Source organism: Schistocerca cancellata, chromosome 5 (genome assembly GCF_023864275.1).
Source record: "Schistocerca cancellata isolate TAMUIC-IGC-003103 chromosome 5, iqSchCanc2.1, whole genome shotgun sequence".
In the NCBI taxonomy this organism is placed as follows: Eukaryota; Metazoa; Arthropoda; class Insecta; order Orthoptera; family Acrididae; genus Schistocerca; species Schistocerca cancellata.
In genome coordinates, this window is record NC_064630.1 from 620,786,768 (window position 1) to 620,812,600 (window position 25,833).

The 25,833-nt window shown below is 38.9% G+C and overlaps 1 protein-coding gene across 1 annotated transcript in view; it reads left to right on the forward strand.

Moving 5' to 3' along the window:
• Positions 1-7,431, forward strand: part of LOC126188033 (vesicle transport protein GOT1B) — a 35,146-nt gene extending 27,715 nt beyond the window's left edge. The window contains exons 4-5 of the mRNA XM_049929458.1: positions 4,734-4,815; positions 6,411-7,431. Of these exons, the coding sequence (XP_049785415.1) occupies positions 4,734-4,815; positions 6,411-6,455 (127 nt within the window). The 3' untranslated portion in view covers positions 6,456-7,431. The remainder of the gene's footprint in view (positions 1-4,733; positions 4,816-6,410) is intronic.
• Positions 7,432-25,833: the final 18,402 nt, after the last annotated feature.

Consider the following 25,833-nt stretch of genomic DNA (forward strand, 5'->3'; position numbering starts at 1 on the left):
ACCCGTAGCAGCCGCCAGCCTGTCCCCAGTGATGGGGAACCCGTCCACAACCCGCTACTCGGCAACATACAGGTGGAAACACAAAAGTTCGTCCCTATCGAATGCCTGATCAGGACTCATGGGAAGGCGAGACAGAGCATCAGCATTCACATGTTGAGCCGTTGGCCGGAAATGAATCTCATAATTGAAACGGGACAAGTAAAGAGCCCAACGCTGGAGGCGGTGTGCAGCCTTGTCGGAAAGTGACGTTGATGGATGAAACAAGTGATTTGTGATCTGTAAAAAGATGAATTTTTGAGCCATAGAGAAAAACACCAAACTTATGAAGAGCATAAATGATGGCCAAAGCTTCTTTCTCAATTTGAGAATACTTTTGTTGGGCATCCGTGAGCGTTTTGGAGTCGTAAGCAATGGGTTGTTCCGAACCGTCAGAAAAACGGTGCGCAAGGACGGCACCGACCCCGTATTGAGAGGTGTCTGTGGCAAGAACAAGATGTTGGCCAGGTCGATATGTAACCAGGCACGGGGCCTGTTTCAGCATAGTCTTCAACTTCTGGAAAGCCGCTTCACATGACGTAGACCAGTGAAAAGGCACGTTTTTATGCAACAGGCGATGCAACGGCTGAGCCACCAATGTGATACTATGCTATTTTCCCCAAGAAGGCCTGCAGTTCCTTAACAGATGTAGGGCGAGGAAGGGCATCGATCGCAGCAACAGTTTGTTGAAGCGGACGAATACCATCTCGAAAGAGTTGAAACCGCAAGTACGTGATAGATGCCTGAAAAAATTGTGATTTCTGAAGATTACACTTAAGACTGGCAGTCTGTAAGACATGAAAAAGTGTGCGGAGATTTTGAATATGTTCTTCAGTGGTGGAGCCAGTGACAACAATGTCGTCCATGTAATTGATACACCCAGGGACAGGGAGCAATAATTGTTCCAAGAATCACTGAAAGAGAGCAGGGGCGCAAGCAACCCCGAATGGCAAGCGTTGGTATTGATAGAGGCCGAGAGGCGTGTTAAGGACCAGAAACTGCCAGAAGCAGCGTCGAGAGGAAGTTGATGATAAGCTTTGGACAGGTCAATTTTAGAAAAATACTGGCCTCCAGCAAGTTTAGTGAACAGTTCTTCAGGACGGGGCATAGGATAAATGTCGATGAGGCGTTGAGCATTTACAGTGGCTTTGAAATCGCCACAGAGACGAATATCACCATTTGGCTTAGCAACTACAACGACAGGAGAGGACCACTCACTGGAAGTGACAGGAAGCAAGACCCCTGAAGCAGTGAGATGATCCAACTCCCGTTTTACCCGATCACGAAGGGCCACAGGAATGGGCCGAGCCCAAAAAAACTTAGGCCGAGCAGTAGGTTTGAGCGTGATATGAGCTTCAAAGTCGTTTGCACGGCCTAACCCAGGAGAAAAAAGGGACGAAAATGTCGTCGACAAGGAATTCAGTTGAGCGTAAGGAATAGCATCAGAGACAATATTGACAGTCATCTATGGAGAACCCAAAAACGCGAAAGGCACCGAAACCAAAAAGATTTTCTGCGTTGCTCTGGTCGACCACAAATATGGGAACAGTGCGAACGACGGATTTGTAAGATACCTCAGCATTAAATTGTCCCAAGAGAGAAATAGAGAAATCTTCTGTTTATTGTACGTCCGTAATTGCCGAGTGACAGGGGACAGGAGTGTTGAACCCAGCTGAAGATACGTCTGAGAAGTAATTATAGTGGCAGCAGAACCGGTATCCACTTGCATGCGAACATCTCAACTAAGGATTTGGACAGTGAGGAATAACTTCCCTGAAAGGGAAGAAGTGCAATTGACAGACAACACAAAATCAGAATCAGCGTCATGTTCATGAACATCATGTATGCGGTCAGATTTGCAAACGGAAGACACATGACCTTTCTTTTTGCAATTGTGACACACAGCCCAACGTTGGGGACAATCCTCGCGTGAATGTTTCGTAAAACACCGCGGACATGAAGGAAGTTGCCGGGGGTTTTGCTACAGTTTCTTAGTGGGTTGTTTACGGCTAGGCCGAGGCTGCGTGTGGGAGCGCACTGCGGCCACGTCGGCCGGCGGGGACGCGCCGCACGCGTCGTCAACAGCGCACAGAGGTTGTATTTACCCGACATCACCCCACGCCTCTATTTGCGCCCCAGCGGTGCGAGAAATTTCAAAAGACTGCGTAATGGAGAGAACTTCATCTAGAGTCGGATTCGCCAACTGAAGGGCACGTTGCCGAACTTCTTTGTCGGGTGCCGACTGGATAATAGCATCCCGTACCATGGAATTGGCATAGGATTCTTTGTGAATGTCAGTAACAAATCGACACTTTCGACTGAGGCCGTGAAGTTCAGCAGCCCAAGCGCGATAGGATTGATTTGGTTGTTTTTGACAACGATAAAAGGCAACACGAGAGGCTACCACATGCGTTTGGTTTTGAAAATAGACAGACAGAAGTGAGCACATTTCAGCAAAGGACAAAGACGCAGGATCCTTCAAAGGAGCCAATTGCGACAACAACCGATACATTTGAGGTGAAATCCAGGAAAGGAACAGAGACTTACATGGTTGTTCGTCCGTGACATGAAATGCCAAGAAGTGCTGTCGAAGATGTTTTTCATAATCAGACGAGTCTTCCGCCGTCTCGTCGTAAGGAGCAAAAGGAGGTATAGCCAACGACGAGAAACGCCCCGGGTGAAATTGCGAATTGCCGCTGTTAGAAGCGTTTGCTGTTCAAGGAGATTTTGCAATAGTTGCTCGACAGTAGCCATGGAACCCTGTGAGTCAACGGTGAAAAGGAAAAATCCACTACCTCGTCGCCAATTGTTAGAACTTCAAGTTTAACACATATTTCGGAACGACACAACAACACATATAAGTCACAGAGTAAGTTGACAAGTAAGACATGTGTACACGTTAGCATTCGAATGAGCACTGAGTCCCAGTCTAGCGGCCGCTGTTCAGCTGGCCGCTTAGGTGGCGCAGCTGCTGCATGGCTGGCAGACAGCGCCGCACGTAGAGGACGCGCGTAATTGCGTGGTGGCACTTTGAATGATCGGCGAGTCACAACAGAAAGGACACAATTCAAGAGTGGAAAAACAGTTGTGCCTATACATGAGATAACAAATAGTTCCACAACAATGTGAACTGTCTTTTCTTTGTCAGCATTTATCTATTCCCTTCATCACATAGTTCCATTATTCTGTTTGTCAGATGTGTCTTGGTGTTCTACAGTACTATGCGGGTGGTGTAGCCCTGAAAGATTAGCTTTATATATTATTTTTAAGTGACAGTACAGAATCCTTATTAGTTTTTGGGAATAGGATTTGCAGTTGGGTATGCTCTGTTTATTATGAGATGTTTACTTCTTGCATTAAATATTAAATGTTGAGTTGTAGTTGTGGATAAAAGCTAAATGCCACAATGTTGTTTCAGTGAATTCTGCTAAGCTGTGTTGGTTGATAGTACAAATATGTAACACTTACAGCAACATATTTGGAAAGAGTTACTCATGATGTTTTTGATGACTTCACAGTAATTGTTGAGTGAATACTTCCATGTATGTTTGCATACTGACTGTCATCTTATTGAGATGAAAGTGAATGATGTGGCATAATGGTTAACATACTTTATTCTTATTCGAGAGCATGTAATTTAAAATCATTACGCAGCCATTCAGATTTAAGTCTTCCATGATTTCCCTAAAATTGCTCGAAACAAATTCCAAGATTTTCCATTTGAATGGAATGTGACAGTTTCCGTTCCCCAATCTAATATTGTTGTCAATCTCAAATGATCACATCATAGATAGTGTGTGAAATCCTAACTTCTGTCATTTATAACATGAAATCGTGGCAGAGAAAACATTTGAGATGCAAACAAAGAACAGTGATTGAAAGTTTAAGTGCTGCAACCAACAAACAAAATTCCTCATTTCAAAGCTAATGATACTTGTTTTCTGTTGTAATTAAAGGATTATATTCATTGACTTCATTTCCCCACAACACATCATACATTATGGCACTTCATAATTTTTGGCATACCATTTGGAACAACTACAGAAGCAAATCTTTGCAGTACTTTGGTGTCATATGTGATAATGTACTCCCACATCCCACCAAGGAAACAGAGAACTTGTTGCATGGCAAATTCTCCTTGTGTATGTTTGATTATCCTATATACCTGGCTGTTCCACCACTGCCCCATAGTGATGGGTGTTCCTCATCTCACCCTTGGGCAGGAGCAACTAGTCTTGGCTATCCACCCCCATAACTTCCTTTAATTTTTTCTCTCTTTGTTACTAACTCTAACCAGGTAATTCAACTGATAACTTATTTGTCAGCAATGTGAGCAGTTTTTTGCACTTCCTGGCCAAGAGTCCTCAACACTGACTTACAGCTTTGGAATTTTAAATGACTGGGTAATATTCTCTCTCTCTCTCTCTCTCTCTCTCTCTCTCTCTCTAAGAAGTCAGCCACAGATCAGGAGTTTTGTATCAGGTATGACTGGAGTATGAAGCAGATGTGGATTCCCTCTGTAGAAAGGTTTTGTCCAGAAGTCGTGCACAGTTATTTTTGTTTGCTATTGAGTGCTTATTCTGTTAGGTGAGCTATCATTACATATTTGTATTAGTTTAATTTTAAAGTATTACAAAAGAATAAAACAAAGTTTTTAAATGTTATTTTATAGTGTTCACTTTCTTCTTTTTTTTCAGTGGCTTCTTTCCTGTTGCAATCAATTTCCTACGAAGGGTACCAGTTCTTGGAACAGTATTAAATCTACCTGGAATTAGAGGGGTATGTGGAGCTGAATAATCATGTTGTTTCTCTTTATTTAACATCTGTTGTGCTTTAATCTTTAAGATTAAAAACGTGTGTGAAATTTTAAATATTGTTGAAAATTTGTTGAATACTAGTAGAAAATTTTAAATATTGTTGAAAATCTTTTGGTACATAATCTTACTTATGTAGTGTCGATGATAGTGGATATAACAGAAAATTTATTAGCAATCTATGAAGCACCAAAATGTTGAGCACATGCCTAAAGGAACATTTATCTTATCAGTCACTTTTTTGTGGTTTTGTTAATTTACTCCAGGATGGTGTCATTGACCTGGCATAAGTGGGTACTTGTGTTACAAGTAAATGCACAGTATCGAAATGTTGAGTTTCAGTAGTTGTGGAACGTAACACTTGGACATAAAAAAAATTCTTATGTGGGGAATATTGAAAGTAGATTCTCTCCAGACAGCATTACAAAGGTTCATTGGCATTTTTTGACACTTGGTCGGGTATAAAAATTCCTGTGTTCGTCCAGCTCAAAAACTGAACCACAGGGTCAAACACTTTATGTATGTATTTATTTTTATACTTTTCCCTTTATGATAAATGGTTGTGTATTCAGATATCATTGGTTTTTTTTTTTTTTTATAAAAAGAAAACATTTTTTACTTTGCTTTCAAAACAGTCCTGATGGAAAATTTAATTTTTAAAATATTATTGGGATTGTGGCTGCAATTAAGCCCAAAATAACCATTGTTTACTGTGTAAAAGAATACACAAAGCATAGAACATACTCATGACAACCACCTATTTAAAAAAGAATTATTGTTGTATTAAAAGTACATGATTTTTCATTTTCAGGGAGATCGTAAAATTTTACTTTTTTATATTAGTATTTTCAATATTAATACTCATTCATTGTGTATGAACACTTGTCACAGTTTATGCTATTATAAGTAAGGTGTGCCAAAGACAAGAAACTGGCTGTGTTAGACATAAATGTAATTCCTGCAACAAGGAAGTTGTGAATTAAATTCTCAGGTCTTTCTTTATACATGCACTGAAAAGAAAGGGGGAAACAGAAAATAAGGATCACAACTTAACCATATGTAGTCATCTCATGATATACATTCTTCTCTTTGTTGTTAGTTTTGCCCCTCAATTAACACTCAAAACTGGTTGCTGGAACTATATTCACTTTATAATTACTTAAGGAATGCCATGAGTAGTTACGTGAGAAGTCGCAGAGCAGAATAATGTTGTACCTTGCACAGAACACTTTAAAATAGCAAGTTCATTGATCTTGCTCACTTGTACACATCACTGATTAAAGATAGAACTAAATGTTTTCAGGAAGAACTGTTCTATGTTTTCATTTTGGTTTATTGAAACAAATTATTAATGCCTGTCATGATGCTGTGCAACACTTTCAACATGCTGAAAACTTTTTTGTTAATCGATTTAGATGAATACTTTATGCAAACAAATTTTAAGAGTGAATCATTCTGTGGCCAAAATATGTCCTTTGAAAATAAAAGTGTTAAGCATTAAAATTGTAGTTGTTGTTTATATATTTTAATCATACTGATGATTTTGTATCATTTTTCCAGATTATGGACAAGCTGGCAGGAGACTCCTCAAGGACAATGGTTTGACAGCAAGATTAACTTTGCAGTGAGCGACTTGCAATGTGCAGCACTTTGAAAGTGTGGGAAGTTTTGTGTGATAGTGTGTGAAGGTTTTTGTGTGTACTTTCAGAAAAATTGATGCACGGTGTCGTCATTGAATAACGGTGAAGCAGTGGTGTAACAAAATGTGAAGCCGTTCACAATGACACTTGAAAATGCTTGCCTTCCTGAGTGTTCTTGGGAGTGTTAATTGTGACATTCCTTTGGAGTGTTGGAGAACATTTCTCACTATTGACACATATTCATGTTTCTATCACGTAAATATGTGCAATCCTGCTTGAGATTTTCGTGGTGGCAGTGGAGTCACTGCTGCTACATATGGTTGCTAAGTGGTGTTATCAGGTACTTACTTGTTATATGCACAGTCATAAGCTAAACATTTTTATGATCTGTGATATACACAGGGATGAGCGGATATAAAGAAGCATATTTTGTGCTAATGTTTTATACAATCTGTTTCTCTTAGTGAATTTTCCAGTGTTTTCTGTGAGTTCCATCAGTTGTAATGGAAAGATTTAACTGCAAGTGCAAAGACCGGTGTATTACAAATGTATTGTAAATTGTAATCATCTCCTCATGCTTGTATAACTGTGAATCCAGACACTGATACATATCGTCAATTTCAGATGTAATAACATTCCCTTTTTGTGTACATAAAAGAATAAATTATCTGTCAGTATTGTTCTGGCTGTGTGCTAAACACACTTTAATTTGGGTATGAATATCTCATTTCTGAATTAATTTTGTGTAATTACCAGTAAGTAGCATTCCCACATAACAGTACTTCTAGCAGATTGTGATTGCTTTCTCCAGAATGTATCACATCATAGAAAAATAAAACCATGTTGTGCAAAATTTTACCTGCCATATAACGAAATTTAAAAACCCCATGCAGTGGGATTTTTTTGTTGTACAACTAAATAAAAGTTTAATAATAGTCCAACTTTCTTGGAAACATTATGCTGTGCTATTAGCGCAGAGACACATCCCTATATGTGTATTCTAACAATGAGTTACCACTTGAAATTTTCGGTAATGGAGGAAGTATTCATTTCTCATTGAACTGCATTTACAAATATTCAAACTGGTTTTTTGTGTAGCAGATACAATAAATTATTTTTTAGGTTTTTTTTTAGACTGACTGAAACGTCCTATCAAATTTTGAGTGAGATCATCATAAATTACTGTGTAAAACAGTCTTCCTCTTATTTGTAATGGAGTCCAGTAATATTTTGTTTAGCAAAGATTTTGTAATTACAAGGCACTTTATGGAACCATTTAACTGAAAAATTCTTTTTGGGGAACAGGCTCTATTGGAAAAACTTGCTGTGACACTTCTGTGTACTTTGATTTGTAATTTTATAGCATGATATTGCACTATCACATATTGAAAAAAAAGAAAAGAAACCAGTACAGTTTGTGTGAGAAACAGTTGTGAACAAATTATATGAATATTTCTTTGTTGAATACATTTTGCATTGATTTTCTGTAAAAAGACTATTTCTCTATCCTTTGACATTTTGGCGAGTTCGTAACAGGAAACTTATTATTTTGTCCAGTTCAGATCCATGCGTCTTAATCTGCTATCTCTGCAGTATATAAAATGTTATTTTTAGGACAAATTATTGATTGTACTTTGTGCTGTGTGTGGAAAATTGAGCAAAAATTGCAATAGGTTGTGGAACTTGAAACTTCATCAAGGTACCTTTCACTTGTTAAAAGAAATCCAGGCATAATACTGAAAGTTGATGACAAGTTAAAACTATGTGCTACCAGTACACAAACCAAGCAAACCTAAAGAACAGACTCAGATTTTCAGATCACCATCATATCTCTCCTCTAAACTTCGCAGAGGTTGTTCCACAAAGCTGCATTAAGTGTAAAAATATCTCAGTAACATCTGCATGTATCTGATTTAGTCGAATTGTCCATTATATACATTTCCCCGAGGATGCTAATCCTACACCATCAGAGGAGCCCTTGCCCAATTTAGTGCAGTTATGTGCTATGGCTCAGTTTATCCATAGGGTATGCCTGGATGGCTTAATCAATAGCACACTGTCCACAAAATCTAGAGATCCTGATTTGGGTTGCAGCGTGGCATGCAGTCTTAACTATCACAAAAGTTCAAATTCCTGCTGTTGCCTTCAAATTTTGGAAATGTAAGCATATTCAGTTAAAAGTCGCTAGCTTGTTAAATAGGCCCCTTTAGCTTAATACCACCATTTATCAGAATGAATCCTTCATAGGCTAAAAGTATTATGTTGTAGGGAATTAAGAAATGAAAACATGTGAAGTATATAAGATTCCGTTTTAGTAGCATTAACTGCAGATGTTTATTTTTATTGTAAAGTTACTTTGCATTCAGTTTCGGCAAGAGACTGAGAATATCTGCATTTTACAAAGCTTACCATCTTTCCCCCATGCCAAAAATATGGTGTCTTTTACATCAGTAATTGCCACAAATTTCTTACATACAGAATTGTGTGTAAAGAACAGGATGTACTGTTTCCAGAATGAGATTTTCACTCTGCAGCGGAGTGTGCGCTGATATGAAACTTCCTGCCTGGAGGTTTCAGGATGTACTGTGTTTTATTGCTGTAGCTTCTCCAAAGCACATAATTCATTGTATTACAAATTTTCCGCTCAGAATCTCTAACAATTATGGTTGTACGATCTACAACCGAAAGTCTGTAAAATAATGTGATACAGTCATTAATGTATCTTTAAAGATATGTCGCTAACATGGAATACTGCTGAACACCACACATTACTGTCCCAGTACTCATTTTCTGTTATCCAACAGTGTAAAGACGTATTTTGCATCCTCCAGTTAAAACTGAAATTAATTGTATTCCTTACCCCAAATCTCGTAGAAGCAGCTTCTGTTCTGTTATGAAGGTACCTAGTGGCAGCCATTTTTATGGATACCGTCCATTATGTGGCATTATTGCATGATCAGTTGAACGGCTGTTCTTAAAACCAGACAGTGAATTGCACTCTGAGAAATGTCTAGTTTTCTGTTATACATGGTGAACCAGAACCCCACAGATAAACTTAGAGTTGCTGGTATGAATCAGAACAATAAAAAAAGTCTAATAAATATGGGCTTGAAAGTGCATACCTTAAGAACTGTGTGTAGTTATTCACTAGAAGAGATGTATCACACTAACAAAGAAGAACAAGTGTTTATAGCTCTTAATATATGAACATAAGACTGCATTTTTACTAGACATTTTTTCACGTTTTTGTCCATACTACCAACTCATAAAATTAGCCTGTGGAGTTCTGGTTCACCCTGTATATTATCATCCCTCTTTACATTAATTATTAGGTCGCTCAGTTTAAGGCTGCGTTTACAGTGGCACAGACAATAGTTGTCAGATGCCATCACCAGAGGTCGTCTGTATTGGGTGGCAGCTTGGTCATGGTGCATCCAATCTCATTTGTCAGTTTTTGGCTGGGTTGAGCAGGTTAGGTTAGAATCTAGTCTATGTATGAAGTAAGTTAAATTGTAACTTCCAAAAGGTGGGATGGATACCACGACACATCTGTGCTTGGAGACGAGTGCTTTAATGTGGTGTTTGCTATTAAAAAGATGCCTAATGAGCTATATGTGGCTCGAAAAGAACGTTTTGAGTACTGTATGCTCTGTCTTCAGTTATTAGAGAAGTTTTATGAAATACTCTTGTATTACAAAAATATGTAATTTCAATGATACATCACACTAAGAATCTCTCCAAAATAAGTTGTTCAGAATGTGATTTATTATGCTGCAATGGTGACTTTGATGTATAAAGGTTTTGCCAATGATGTTATGTGCACATAATCCTTCATTTACTTTGTGAAAATGGATGTTGCTTGTATATGCTGACTGGACTAAATTTGTATGTAAGTAATCACTAATGAAAAATAGGGTTGTGATTTCACAGCAGCTTGCTTTATTCTAAAAATGGTTTATATTAATGCAATACTGGCAGTAGGTATATTCAGATAATCAGATTCTAGTACTGGAAATGTCACTGCCCTTCAACCACTTGCCCATTGGATTTGAGAAGGATGAAACAAGATTTCTGGTGGTTATTTCAGATTGAGTTTTACTTTTAATAAGGAAACTCAACTATATTACAGTGTCTTTTAGGGATTGTATGAAGCATAGTGTCAAAATATCATATTTGAGGTGCAAGATTGAAAATATCAACTTTCAAATTATTATTTAGACCCTGGTAAATAACATCCAACATATCACAAAAAACTTTGAAACTGTGCGTTTTAGAACGCATTAAAGGCCTAATCATTGGAAAGACATGATCTGCAGAATTGCATCTTTAATGTGAGTATCGGATTTCTTAAAATAGATGAGTGGTCAGTGTGACAGACTGTCAATCCTAAGGCCCGGGTTCGATTCCTGGCTGGGTCGAAGATTTTCTCCGTTCAGGGACTGGGTGTTGTTTTTTGTCCTAATCATCATCATTTCATCCCCATCAATGCGCAAGTCGCCGAAGTGGCATCAAATCGAAAGACTTGCACCAGGCGAGCGGTCTACCCGATGGGAGGCCCTCGTCACACGACATTATTATAACCTTCAATGACTGCTATTCAGCAAACCGTACTTGTGAAAGACAAAGTGTGGAATAAGGTACTCTGTACACTTAAAGCAATGTAAAGTAGAAAAACATATGTGCACCACATTTGCAAACCATTTCATGGAACAGAATGACCAGAGTTCTGGCATAAAAATGCCAGACCGCTAATGTCCACCTACCACAACCCAATAAGTTCCACTACAGTACCTTTAGTCGTAAGATACACCATAATAATCTAAACCTAAAATTTCCTATAAAGATTTTGCCTTTTGGCTTCCAATAAACCTGCAATTTCAATCCAAATATTCAGAGTTGTGTCCCAATTATAATATTTTTTTATCCTCAGGATGCCACAAACTATTTCTTTGACTAAACGTATCAGTTTCCCACAGTCCACATTTTATGTCATGTCAGTTTTTACGATTGAAAAACAAACAAACTAACTGATTTCAATTTTGCCAACTGTCATGTGAAATCTGTATTTTCAGGCGACAAGATAGGCTACATTGTGACCGTGCTTGTAGCGCTGTACTGATTTGAAAAGACTGGCTGTCTTCGGATGACGGTTATTGGCGGAATCCACCAATATTGGTGCCATTGTGACCACAGTCTAAAGCTGTCATCACATGGACAGTGCTGTCGAACATCAACGTTGAGCATGTCGAGTTCAACGTGCTGCTGAACGCTCAGAAACAAAGCGACTTGTACATATAGTCCATGGACCCCAACATGGTATACACGATTGCAGTGCACTCCAGTGGCAGTTGTCAGCCATATCTGGCTCATAAATAGTATAGTATTGTTTAGGAAATGGGCGGGCGTGAAGATTCCCATATTAGTCTAATAAACTTTTTTCTCCCATGTCCATATGCTAGTCAAGTTGTTCTGTCTGTAGTATATATAAATAAAAATTTAAATAGCTGCAAAAATAAGGCAAAAAGGAAAGTAACGTGTTCAGTCAGTAGGGAGCTCAGCTTATAAAAGTTACATTATAAATAGTCCTATACCAATTTGCAGCTGGCCGCGGTGGCCGTGCGGTTCTAGGCGCTCCAGTCCGGAACCGCGCTGCTGCTACGGTCGCAGGTTCGAATCCTGCCTCGGGCATGGGTGTGTGTGATGTCCTTAGGCTAGTTAGGTTTAAGTAGTTCTAAGTTCTAGGGGACTGATGACCACAGCAGTTGAGTCCCATAGTGCTCAGAGCCATTTGACCCATTTGAACCAATTTGCAGTAGTTCTCAACATAAGATAACAATTATTTCATCATTCTCCCTTTTTAGTAAAACCTTTAGGTCATTCTTATTTGATCACTGTTTCTACTCAGTAGCAGGATCTGTACATGTGAATTACAAAACTTATGAGGAAAAAGGGCAAAATGTCTTACTGCAAATAGTGCAAAGTGCCCTATAGATTAAGCAAATCGAACAAACTTATCCCTCAAAAAGAGCACCCTTATATTTACATAGCATCGAATATTATAGTAAGTATGTATATTAAACTGGTAAGAAAGTATCAGAACCTATTAAAAAAGTGAAGGTCAGAGGAAGAAAAATATTAAGTTGTCGTGCGATGAGAAGCACCAACACTACCGCAACCATGGCTGTTAAAGGACCGTGTCCAGCTTACTAGCTTATTGCTATACCTTGAAAGTTTTATTATAGCTATACTACTAATTGAAATTAAATTATAGCAAATTGTACCAAGAACAATGCATTTTTAATGGATCCCCAACATGCTGTTGATTTCAAATGGCCTACTCTCAAAATACACTAGTTACAGTAATACTTTTCCCACGAATATGATGTTTCTTGTCATTTTATTACATTGAATCATACAATTAAAGGAGTGTGTTTCAGAGCTACCCAGTTGCTGGTGCTCAGAAATGGCATATATACACATGGGCCTCAACTGCAAGCCAATATGGTGCCTCAGAACTCTGCACTGAAAGGAGATGGCATGCATATGACGTTTTGCCATCTCATTGGTCAACGTTCAATCGCACATTCAATATCGTACATGCTAGATATTGCTCTGCATGTTCAGAAGGACTTCCCATCACGCTATTCTACACTATGATGTCAGAAACTTGGCACGCTCAATGCTCAATATTTGGATGCAGAGTCTGTGTGACAACGGCATAAGGCTGTGTTCACTGTGGCACTGACAAGAGCCGTCAGGCACTATTGCCAGAGGTCAACTGATAACATCAGCTGACAGTGTGGTCATGGTGTGTCCGATCTCCTTCATCAGTTTTTGGCAGGTTCACGGAGGTTAGGTTAGAATCTATTCGATGTATGAAGCACTTTAGGTTTTAACGTCTTAGGGTGGGGTGGATACCAAAATGCTTCTGTGCCTGCATACGAGTGTTGCATAGCAGCTTCTGCTATTAGAGAGACACCGAACGCATGTGATTGAGCTTTTCTGCCTCGTAAAGAACCTGGCAAGTACTATACATTCTCTCCTCATTTATCGGAATAACCAAAGAAGTTTTATGAATATATGAGACGATAGAATCGTTCTGTTACATAAATTGAGATAATTCGTGGTGGCCATGAGAAACAAATTATAAACACTCTGTTTCATTGAAGTTGTGCAGACATACGTCAGGTAATCTGCAGTGACTGTCGTTTAGCATGCAAGTGGACGACGAGCATGAAGTGTAGCACAGAAAAGTGGAAATACGTACTGTACTCCACATTTGCAACTATTTCATATTAACAGAATTACTACCCTACTGGCATAAAATGTCGGTAAGCAGTAATAATAATTTGTAGACAACTAATGACAACCTACCACAAAAAAGATTCAGTACAGTAGCTATATGCGTATAAGATATGCCCTCGTCTTCACTTGAGCAAATTATTTTTTGAAGTTATAATTGATGCCTAAAATTTCCAATAAAGATTCTGCCTATTTGAAGTTTTGAATAAACCTACGATTTCAGTTCATAGATTCTGAACTATATCCTGACTATGATATTTTCATCCTCAGGATGCCACAAACTCACTCTTTCTTGGACTTAACTTATCAGTTTCTCAAGCTCCATATTTCGTTTGCGAGAACATTGGTTGGTTTGACGAAAGAAAACAAACTGATTTGAATTTCACCTATTATTGTCTGAAGTCTGTAAGATAAAGTCAGCTGTTGTGTGGCTGCGCACATGATGTTGTACTGATTTGGAAAGATTGGCCTTTTCTGGCTGATGTCTGTCGTCCATGAAATCCACTGATATCGGAACCACTGTGACTGAACATAAGTGGTAGACCGTCGAATAATTGAAGACAATGTCCATAGAACACTGGTTCGAATCCAACACAAAAGAATATTTTAATTTATTTATAAAAGGACTCGACAGTCCTCTCATATGAAAAACAAATCACAATTACAAAACTTCACCACACTGATCAGAAACAGAACATTATTGTTTTCCTTGCTGTTTACATGTGCTTACATTTGCAATCGCCATTTGCACACCTCATGTTCAGAAAAATATTTTCTAGTTAATGTGACCACAAACTTTTTACTTTATTAGAAACAATGTTTTTCTTAATTATTATTATTATTCCTGCTCTCCAGCTATAATCTTTAGTGTTTAAACTTTTGAAGTTTCATTATCTTACATAAATAGGAAGTAAGTCTGCTTCTGACACTGATTTTAGTTTACACTTACAGACATCATAGCCCTTACACTTGTGTTACGTGCATGCTGTACATGCTTTATATCTCATCATCCTACATCCTGTTGTGTTGTGGGCATATGATGATATCTTCAGTACTAGCAATTCCTTCCAAAAAACTGAATTGTTTGTTCAAAAAGTAAATGCATTTGTCCTCAGTTGTCCATTTCTCAGACAAGCTTAATGTGAAGCTATTCATCCCACCATCAAAACAACTGCTACTATCAATTCTTGCTAAAGCTATTTTTGTATTTTGTGTAAAACTTTTGAAAATATATGAACTTCCTAGGAATCTAACATGTGACCTCTTTGTCCACTGTCAGATATGCTATCCATTGTGCCATCGAGTGCTTGCTTGGTACAAGATCTCTGCTGAGTACCTTCTATAGCAGAAATCAGCACAAAAATTTGCCAAGAATAATTTTATAGTGTTTTGAGTCATAGCTAATGACTGATAGTCGACAATCTAGTTATAATATACAGACCCATTTGCAAAAGTTCTGAATTTCCTTAGTTTTGAATAAGTTTAATGATGCTGCAAGGAGCAGGGACAAGAATGTTCATTGTGGCACATAATCACCGCTCAAAATGGATGGAGCATAAACGTTTCACCTTTTGCAAGGTTTCCACTATCAGCGTTCACAAAGTTCCTTTCTATTGTTACTTAAGTCATAACAGTGTTTTTTGCCACTGAATAGGTAAAGTGTTTGCAGAAAAAGTACATAAAAACATTGTAACTTCAGCTGACACATCCTATAACACACGTATAGCTTTGTGTTACTCTTAGTCTGTGACATCACCAGAATGTCAGCCAATAACACAGCATTTTCAGTCTCGTGGCCAAATCATGATATTTAATAATTTATGAGCTTTAATTACATAAAAATAACAGGTCTTTAGCTAGAATAGTCTACGTAAATGCTATTTGAATGTTATAATCAATCAGAATAACAACAATCCAAACCATATTTTTAATGTAGGAAAATTGCCTATTCCCAAACAGGATTGATGCTGTAGTTGTACTTCACTCAAAATGAGGCAGACAAGTTATAATTATCCATAGACCTATCAGCCTCCTCTCTGTTGATAAATTTACAAAAAGTTACATAGATAAAAAATTTAATTAAAGAAACAAGGTAGCCTTGAAGCTGATATAACATAATACAGCACAAACAAATGTTTAATGAAAAGAGTGTGAATGTACCATTTTGACTGTGATGTACACTTGAAGCGGCGGAGAGTTTTTTTGTAAGCACATTTTGGCTAACACAGGACCCCAAGCCCTTGCAATACTACTTTGTCTGTGTCATAAATCTAACTCTCTGACACTCCACTCCCCAGGAGCTCACAATTCTTTTGTGCTTATGTGCATGATAAGCATGAAGCCCTGAACAGTTGCAATACTTCTCTTCCAATGTTTACTCTCTGACTGTACCTTCTCTCTGATTTTGTCCATTGGGTGGCTTCCCTGTTGACAGTCTACCTTTTTTCATTGATTATATTAAATTTCAGCCTCCAGTTGCATAAGCAAAGAAACTTTACCTAGGTTTCGGCTATAATAATGTAGCCTTCTCCAGAAATGTCACAATATAAAATTAAATTAAAACATGCCAGATATTGGCCTTGTCAAACTGGCATGTTTTAATTTAATTTTATATTGTGACATTTCTGGAGAAGGCTACATTATTATAGCCGAAACCTAGGTAAAGTTTCTTTGCTTATGCAACTGGAGGCTGAAATTTAATATAATTACATTTTAAAGCTGCTGACTCTGCTGCACCATGCTAAAAATATTCAAATTTTTCTCTGATGCTGACTAAGGTTACTTATTGAAACTTCATTTTTTACCCCATTGCCACACATTTGGCTAAACTATGTTCTGACCCCAGAACCAGATTTTACCTCCATTTTTGCTCCTTCAAAATTGTTGTGCTATGTAGATCATCCACCATCCCAGATGCCATCCATTGTGCAATACTGTCTTAAGCACCTCTTGTGCGAGAGATTAAATTTGGTGCCCAAAACTGCATTAGGCAGTCTGTTGTGTGTGTGTGTGGGGGGGGGGGGGGCAGATAGAACAGATCAATTAAATGTGGAAAGGTACGGCCCAAAGGCTCTCCCATCTCTGGCCGTGGCAAGGGAAGAAGTAACTTCAGTAGAAATGGTGAAAAATAATCTCCACAGTACCTAGTTTGTACCTTTTTGGATGCAAACCATTGTTCTTCATTGAAAACATTGAAGAAACATATGGAGAAGTAGTGTCCATTAACAAAACATGAAGTGGGTACATCCTCACTAAAACAGTGGTACTTAAACATTCACAGGCAGTGCTCTCTTGTGAAACTTTCAGTGACATCCCACTCCCCACCACCACCATCACCACCACCACCATCACCACCACCACTCATGCCTCAACAAGATTCAGGTTGTTAATTTCATCAAGGTCTAACGTTACAGACAACCACGTTCAAATTTGGAAAAACAGGTTATCCATTTTTTCCCATATCCAGTGCCAGCGCCAAAGGATAAGTGAGTGGATGCTGGAGCTTTCTTTGGCTTTTTAAAGGGGTGGATTACCCGAAAAGATCAAAGCAGTCACTTAAAAGATACAATATCCTTGATAACTTTTCATGTTCTGGGCCAGAGAAAAATATGAACACTTACATCCAATTCAAATGACCATTAACTTTGTAAACAAAGTAACGAAGGGTCCATCTATAAAAAGGTGGTCATCTGCTTTCCCTTCAGTATCAGACCCTGTTGGCCACCTAAATGCATGTGTATGTGACGGGTACAGGACCCTCCTTTCCCCATGCCCTTCCCCCCCCCCCCCCACTTCGACAGAGGGGACCTCTTCGTTCCCACATCCCTGCCTGAAAAGAGTCATTCTCATACGACTTTCCACAGCAGAGGGCCACATTCCTTTGAAACTTCTTGGCAGACTAACACTACCTTGTAGCCAGACATCAGCCAGTGCACTATGAAGACACAGGCTATGGATAGCAAGACAGCTTATTCATCTTCCCTTCCTTGTATACAACAAAGGAACCCCCATCCACAGTTAAAACTTCACACGAAAAACAAAGAGAATGAGAAGAAAGGAAATAAGAAAAGAGAACAATGGCAAAGGTGGACTGGTGGCCCCAGCTGCATCTGACTCCAACATCACTAATGCTGAATGTCACTTGCAGACATTTTAAGTGATAAAGTTGTACTTGATAAGCATTAGTGGCTGTGCCTTTTCTCATGCAGACAGTTATGGGTATTACTGTCTGTAATGCTTATCTCCCTCCAAACAGGGATCTTACATACTATGGGGTCGGATACCTGACCTGTCAGCTCCACCTTTTCTCTTCGTGGGCAATTTCAATTCCCACAACCCATTGTGGGGTGGTGTTAGAACATCTCATTTATATGCTCTAATAGAACAAGTTGACTTTTACTAAACAGTGAAACACCGATTCATTTTATTGGGTCACACAGAATACATACAGCTGTTGTCTCTTGATCTGTCTCATCAGCCTATGTTCCTCAATCCAACTGACAAAATTTTTGAGAATGATAGTTTCTTGAAAGTCATGACCCTCACACACAGCAACTCAACTGAGGGCCCTCGATAGTGGACCCTCAAGAAAGCTGATTGTTATGCTGTAAATGTTGTTCTACCATCCAAAGCTACTCTACTAGGGAATATGGATGACTTAATACATGACACAACCACTTCAATACTAAAAGCAGCAAAAATTCCCCTTTTTTTGGGAACATCTTGTGTGACACCAGTCCTACAGTAGACAAATGGAATATCTAAGGCATTCATAGATTGTAGGTGGGTGCTCTACTGACATAGGGATCACCCATCATTGGAAAATCTTTTTGGCCTTCAAAAGGCTTTGTACCCAATTATGATACCTTACAAAGCACCAGAAGAAAGAATGTTGAGAAAGGTGTGGTGCTAAAGTAGAGACCCATAAATCTCTTTCACAAGTGTGGGCTGAGTTGCAGTGTATGTATGATCAACAGCTAGTAACCACTATTTTCACTATCCTTTTTGACAGTAATATTCATTCTGACCTTACTGTTATCACAAAACACTTTGTGGTATACTTCACTCGAGCATCTGCTTGTAACAATCATCTCAGTCTCCTATCCACACAAGACAGGTAGAGGATAAGAAACTGTCCTTTGCTAACCAATGTCTGGAACCTTATAACAAACCTGTTGGAACCTATAGGAACTCCTCAGCACTCTGTCCCTTGATCATGGCATGGCCCCAGATCTGATGGCTCCACAGTTAAATGCTCCAATGTCTAACTGTGGATTACTGATACCACGTACATTTGATCTTCAATCATGTTTGGTGTGAGAACGTGTTTTCAACCAAGTGGTGGGAAAGCACGGTTGTCTTAGTTTTAAAACTGGTTATAACCTTGCTTGGAGTAGACAGCCATAGACCCATCAATCTCACAAATGTTCTGTGTAAGCTGCTTGAACAATTGTTGGACCAATGGTTGTGTTGTGAATCTCTTTGAGACAGGGTGCATTTTGACTAACAGCCATTGTGGATTTAGGTAGAGCCAACCCACAATTTACCAGTTAATTCAGCTAGCCTACTATAAAGACAGCTTTTAGCCATCTCCAAATGTCCCAGCACTATCTTCTTTTATTTAATTTAGGCCTAGTAGACTTCAAGGCATTGCCACAGCTTTACCACACTGTAGAAGTGGTGTTTTAGTGACCCTCTCCCAGTTTTTGTTAATACATTTTTGTCTGGTTGTTTTGTATCAGAGTTGAGACTATAGTACCCTCCATATACAATCTCACAGGATCTCTGCAGAACATGGCCTTTTACTGATGGCAAATATTTGGCTTGGAGAGGCTATGACTGACGACTGTCAGTTGCAACATGCCATCGGGAAGCACAGTCCTGCACTCACTAACCTCTTCCAGTTTTCCACTGCAGAAATATGTATTATGCACTTCTGCTAACACAGAACTGTTCGTCCACTTCCAGAACTTTACCTTTGTAATGAATTGTACAGTGAGTAAGACAGAATATTTTTGGGACTTATGCATCTGTGCAAAGCATTAGTCCTGCCCCAACTGGATTATGAATGTCTGGCTTTTAGAAATGTGGCACCTTTGACATTACAGCTACTGTATCTGGTTCACCACTGCACCTTTTGGATGAGCCCTGCGGACAGTCACCTCTTCTACAGACCAGACACCACCAATTACTTCCTCAGTGATGCAATAGGTGTCTGCAACTAACCTGAATACCCAATACCAAACCACTGAATCCTCTATCCCTAATAGAGGAATTTTCCTCTCACAAGGGTGACAGAGGTCTGGTGTTCCAGTAGCACTTTGTTGGGAGTTTCCTCTCTGACCTCTGTCTTCCTTCATTGAACCCTCTTGTCGTAAAGTTCCCTTGATGAACCCCCCCCCCCCCCCCCCTATCCCAATGGATTTTGAAAAACCTTGTGACACTATTTGGCAATATTTGTGCTAACACTTAATAAGAAATATGGTGTTAGTTCAAACTAAGTATATCCAGGAATGTGCACATAACACTCATCAGGATTCAAAATTGATGAGTCTGGCAAGGTTCTATCTCTCATTAGAACTATCCTCCTAAGGCCTAGAGAAAATTTTGGGATCATTAAACTAGGAAACTCAATGAGTATGTGTTAATGGAATATTCCTGAACCAACTTGCTAATGACATTGCACAAAAGAAATTTACATGAAAATGATCTGAAGTTTTCAAAATGATGTTTCTTAATGTAGTTCGAAGACTGGTTTGATGCAGCTCTGTATGCTAGTCTATCCCATGCAAGCACCTTCATTTTGCTGTAACTAGTGCAGCCTACATCCATGTGAACTCTCTTAACTGTAGTCAGATCTTGGTCTCTGTCTGCAATGTTTACCTCCCACAATTCCCTCTATTGCAAAATTGATTATTTCTTGGTGCCTCAGAATGTGACCTGTTGACTAATCCCTTCTTTCGGTCAAGTTATGCCATAAATTTCTTTTCTCATCAGTTTGATACAGTACTGCTTCATTAGTTATCCACTCTACCAATCCAGTATTCAACATTCTTCTTGTCTGAACTGTTTGTTTTCCACATTTCCCTTCTGCCCAAGACTACATTCTAGACAGAAAAAGACTCCCAGAAATTCAAAATTTATATTCATTGTTAAAAAGTTTCTCTTTTTCAGAAAGTATTTTCATGTTATTGCCAGTCTGTATTTATATCCTCTCCAGTTTGGCCTTTGTCAGTTATTTTGCTGTCCAGATAACAAAACTGATCAACTACTTTTTGCGTCGCTTTTGCCGATCTAATTCCCTGAACGTCACCAATTATGTTACATTCCATTACTGTTTATGAGATGAGAAATTTAAATCAGTGTGTATATTAGTTTTATTTTGTGACAGTGAGACACGAAGCTGTAATCGAAAAAAATTAAAGGACAGGTTATTGTGAATTATCAGGGAGACAGGAATACACCTAAAGGGATCAGCTGAGAAAGATGCAATAGTTAATAGAATAAATGTAATTGTTCATAGAATTTTTTTAAAAAATTCCTCAGTTGCCTGTAATGTCTATTTATTGCATGTCCAATTTTTAAGCCTAAAGCTTTATTTTCAGGTGCCACCAAATTATTATGGGACCACTACATTCTTTAAACCAAGAAGCTTATGTTCATGAATCAGTATGGTTTTAGAAAGCATTGCTTGTGCAAAACTCAACTTGCTCTTTACTCACATGATGTACTGCCAACTATGGATGAAGGACAATAGGCAGAGACCATATTTCTAGCTTTCCAGAAAGCATTTGACACGGTGCCCCATTGCAGGCTGTTAAAGAAGGTGTGAGCATATGGAATAGCTTCACAGATAAGTGACTGGCTCAAAGACATCTTACGCCATAGAAACCAGTATGTTGTCCTCAACAGTGAGTGTTCATCGGAGACAAGTGAATTGTCTGGAGTGCCTCAGCGAAGTGTTATAGGACATAAATGATTTGGTGAACTCGGTGGCAGTAATCTGTTGTTGTTTACTGATGATGCTGTGGTGTATTGTAAAGTGTTTAAGTTGAGGGACTGTAGCAGGATACAAGATGATTTTGAGAAAATTTCTAGTTGGTATGATGAATGGCAGCTACCCTAACTGTAGAAAAATGTAAATTAATCCGGATGGGTAAGAAAAACAAACCCGTAATTTTTAGATCCAATAGTGACCTGCTTGACACAATCACGTCATTTAAATATTGGAGTATAATGCTGCAAAGTGATACGAAATGCAACAGTGTGTGAGGATAGGCAAAAGATTGACTTCAGTTTATTGGGAGAATTCTAGGAAGGTGTGGTTCATCTGTAAAGGAGACCGTATACAGGATGCAAGTGTGACCTATTCTTGAGTACTGCTTGAATATTTCGGATCCATCCAAGGCTGAATTTGAGGAAGACATCGAAGCAATTCAGAGACAGACTGCTGGATTTGTTACTGGTAAGTCCAAACAAAAAGCAAATGTTACACAGATGCTTTGGGAACTCAAATGGGAATCCCTGGAGGGTAGAGAACATTCTTTTCAAGCAATGCTGTTGACAAAATTTAGAGAACCGGCATCTGAAGCTGACTGCAGAACGATTCAGTTGCCTCCAACATACATTACACATAAGGTCCATGAAGATAAGTTATAAGAAATTAGGTCTCAAATGGAGGCATGTTGTTATTGTTGTTGTTGTCTTCAATCCTGAGACTGGTTTGATGCAGCTCTCCATGCTACTCTGTGCAAGCTTTTTCATCTCCCAGTACTTACTGCAGCCTACATCCTTCTGAATCTGCTTAGTGTATTCATCTCTTGGTCTCCCTCTACGATTTTTACCCTCCACTTTGCCCTCCAATGCTAAATTTGTGATCCCTTGATGCCTCAGAACATGTCCTACCAACCGGTCCCTTCTTCTTGTCAAGTTGTGCCACAAACTCCTCTTCTCCCCAATTCTATTCAATACCTCCTCATTAGTTATGTGATCTACCCATCTAATCTTCAGCATTCTTCTGTAGCACCACATTTCGAAAGCTTCTATTCTCTTCTTGTCCAAACTATTTATCATTCATGCTTCACTTCCATACATGGCTACACTCTATACAAATACTTTCAGAAACGACTTCCTGACACTTAAATCTACACTCGATGTTAACAAATTTCCCTTCTTCAGAGACGATTTTCCTTGCCATTGCCAGTCTACATTTTATATCCTCTCTACTTCGACCATCATCAGTTATTTTGCTCCCCAAATAGCAAAACTCCTTTACTACTTCAAGTGTCTCATTTCCTAATCTAATTCCCTCAGCTTCACCCGTCTTAATTCGACTACATTCCATTATCCTCGTTTTGCTTTTGTTGATGTTCATCTTATATTCTCCTTTCAAGAAACTGTCCATTCCGTTCAACTGCTCTTCCAAGTCCTTTGCTGTCTCTGACAGAATTACAATGTCATCGGCGAACCTCAATGTTTTTATTTCTTCTCCATGGATTTTAATACCTACTCCAAATTTTTCTTTTGTTTCCTTTACTGCTTGGTCAATATACAGATTGAATAACATCGGGGACAGGCTACAACCCTGTCTCACTCCCTTCTTAACAGCTGCTTCCCTTTCATGCCCCTCGACTCTTATAACTGCCATCTGGTTTCTGTACAAATTGTAAATAGCCTTTCGCTCCCTGTATTTTACCCCTGCCACCTTTAGAATTTGAAAGAGGATATTCCAGTCAACATTGTCAAAAGCTTTCTCTAAGTCTACAAATGCTAGAAATGTAGGTTTGCCTTTTCTTAATCTATTTTCTAAGATAAGTCATAGGGTCAGTATTGCCTCACGTGTTCCAACATTTCTGCAGAATCCAAACTGATATTCGCCGAGGTCGGCTTCTACCGGTTTTTCCATTCGTCTGTAAACAATTCCCGTTAGTATTTTGCAGTTGTGACTCATTAAACTGATAGTCCGGTAATTTTCACATCTGTCAACACCTGCTTTCTTTGGGGTTGGAATTATTATATTCTTCTTGAAGTCTGACGTGCTTGGCCACACTCACATTTCCCCATCTTGCCAATTTTTTCTGCCTTTGTAAAATTCTTGGCGCTGAAACCACATGTGTTTCCTTGACGTTACACTCATTCTGTTAACTTCCACTAGTTGGTGATTAATTCCAGATGGAGACATTTTCTTTAAACACAAAAACTTTATTACACTTTGCCCTGCAGTCATTGACTATGTATCCATCAACACTTCCACCTTGAAAATGTCTTGGTATATTAACTGCTGAACCATCCACACATAATATAAAATCAGGAACACTGACTTAGTAACTACTTGGTGTAGGTAATAATCCATTATTAGGCACTACTTTAAAATTTTGAGTAAAAAGTTTTTTGTGTTTCTTGTAGTAAATCTGAGGCTTCCGAAATGTAATGCAGAACTTACAGGCTTTTTGCTAGTCACTGTCCTCTGCCACCTGTCCCCTTTCCCCATCCCTGCTCTTACTCCAGCACTAGACAGCCTTCTATTTCACCTTTCCAATCTCCTTACTGCATCTAGTAGCCCTCCCCCCCTCCCCCCCATGCCCCCCATGCTCCCACAAGCAGCACTACTCCCTCTCCCACTTCCATGCTGGTATCTCTCATTCTCTCCACCCCATGCCAACCTCCTCCTTACCCCCACCACTCAGATTGCTTCTCCCATCAGGTGTAGTTGCTTGCAGTCCAGCTTCAGTGGCCAGAAACATTGCTCATGTGTGTGTGAGCTGTGCTTGCATGAATGTGCATGTGTTTTCTGTTAGAAGAAGGCCTTCTTGCCAAAAGCTCACATTTATTGCAGTCTTTTTGCTGTGTTTGTCTGTGACTCAACATCTCTTCTACATGGCAAGCAGTAATCTATCTTTCTCATAATACTGTAGTATTTACATTAGTTTATTTTAAAGAATATAAGATGTTGCCCATAAGCAATTAAGACCTTCTAACACTTAAACTATTACTTCAGTTCTATATAGATCAATGTAAATGTACTTGTGTCACCACAAGCATAGTGGGGATCAAACACAACCACCATAGCAGGGACTGGCTGCGAATAGGTACCTCCACAGCCACTGTGACTCCAGTGCTGTTTTCCACCACTCCTGGCCATCTTATGTCAGCAAGCATGTGACCAAGGGAAGTTTCCATAAGAACACTGTGATATTTCAGAGTATATTGTGATACTGGGTGGTGAAGTAAAGTCTAATCGGGGGCTAGGACTTCCTGTTATTTAATCTTGCTCACCTTATTATTTCAGCAGCTTGCCAACCTTTTCTGATTGAGCTAGTTTTTTCGAAATGCTGCAGTTACTGCTGGAAGTCAAGAGTACACATGCAGCATTCACCTTATTGGTGACACCATTTGGAGAGGGTAATCAACATTAAAAATAATCACATTTGCTGGAGTAAATTCCACATTCAAATTAAACCAGTTCCATGGATAAATTACCCAAAACCTCCAATAAAAATTTCTTATAAACCCAACCAAATTACTGTTCTCCAATAAAATTTTAAAAGAATATTTTATGTGTTTCTAAAACAATTACTTGGGACTCTATAAAAATCACAGACCTATATTGGTATATGGCCCTATATAGTTACTATGGGGAACACCATTTTCATTGTTATGAGGCCAGTTCTCTAAGCAGACACCTTCAGCCTTCATAAACTGCCACTGAACCAGAAGAGTTAAATGTTTTCAACAATTAACAAGTATTGGTTGTTGGATGTTTGGTAATCAGTTACCTACTTTCCAGACCTGATGATGCTGGTGATGACGGTGATGATGATTTGATGATGCTGATGATGACGATAAGGTTTTGTGGGTGCACAACAGCAAGGTCTTCAGTGCCCGTAATACAAACCTGGAGAATAGAGCACAAAACACAGACACTTGTCTTCCTATTATGTAATCTTTATATTAGCATTGGAACAGATTAACCAACCCAAGTAAATTATTCTACATTGCCGCTTTGGAGAAACCTAAAAACTAACAATACTAAGTTATGTTGT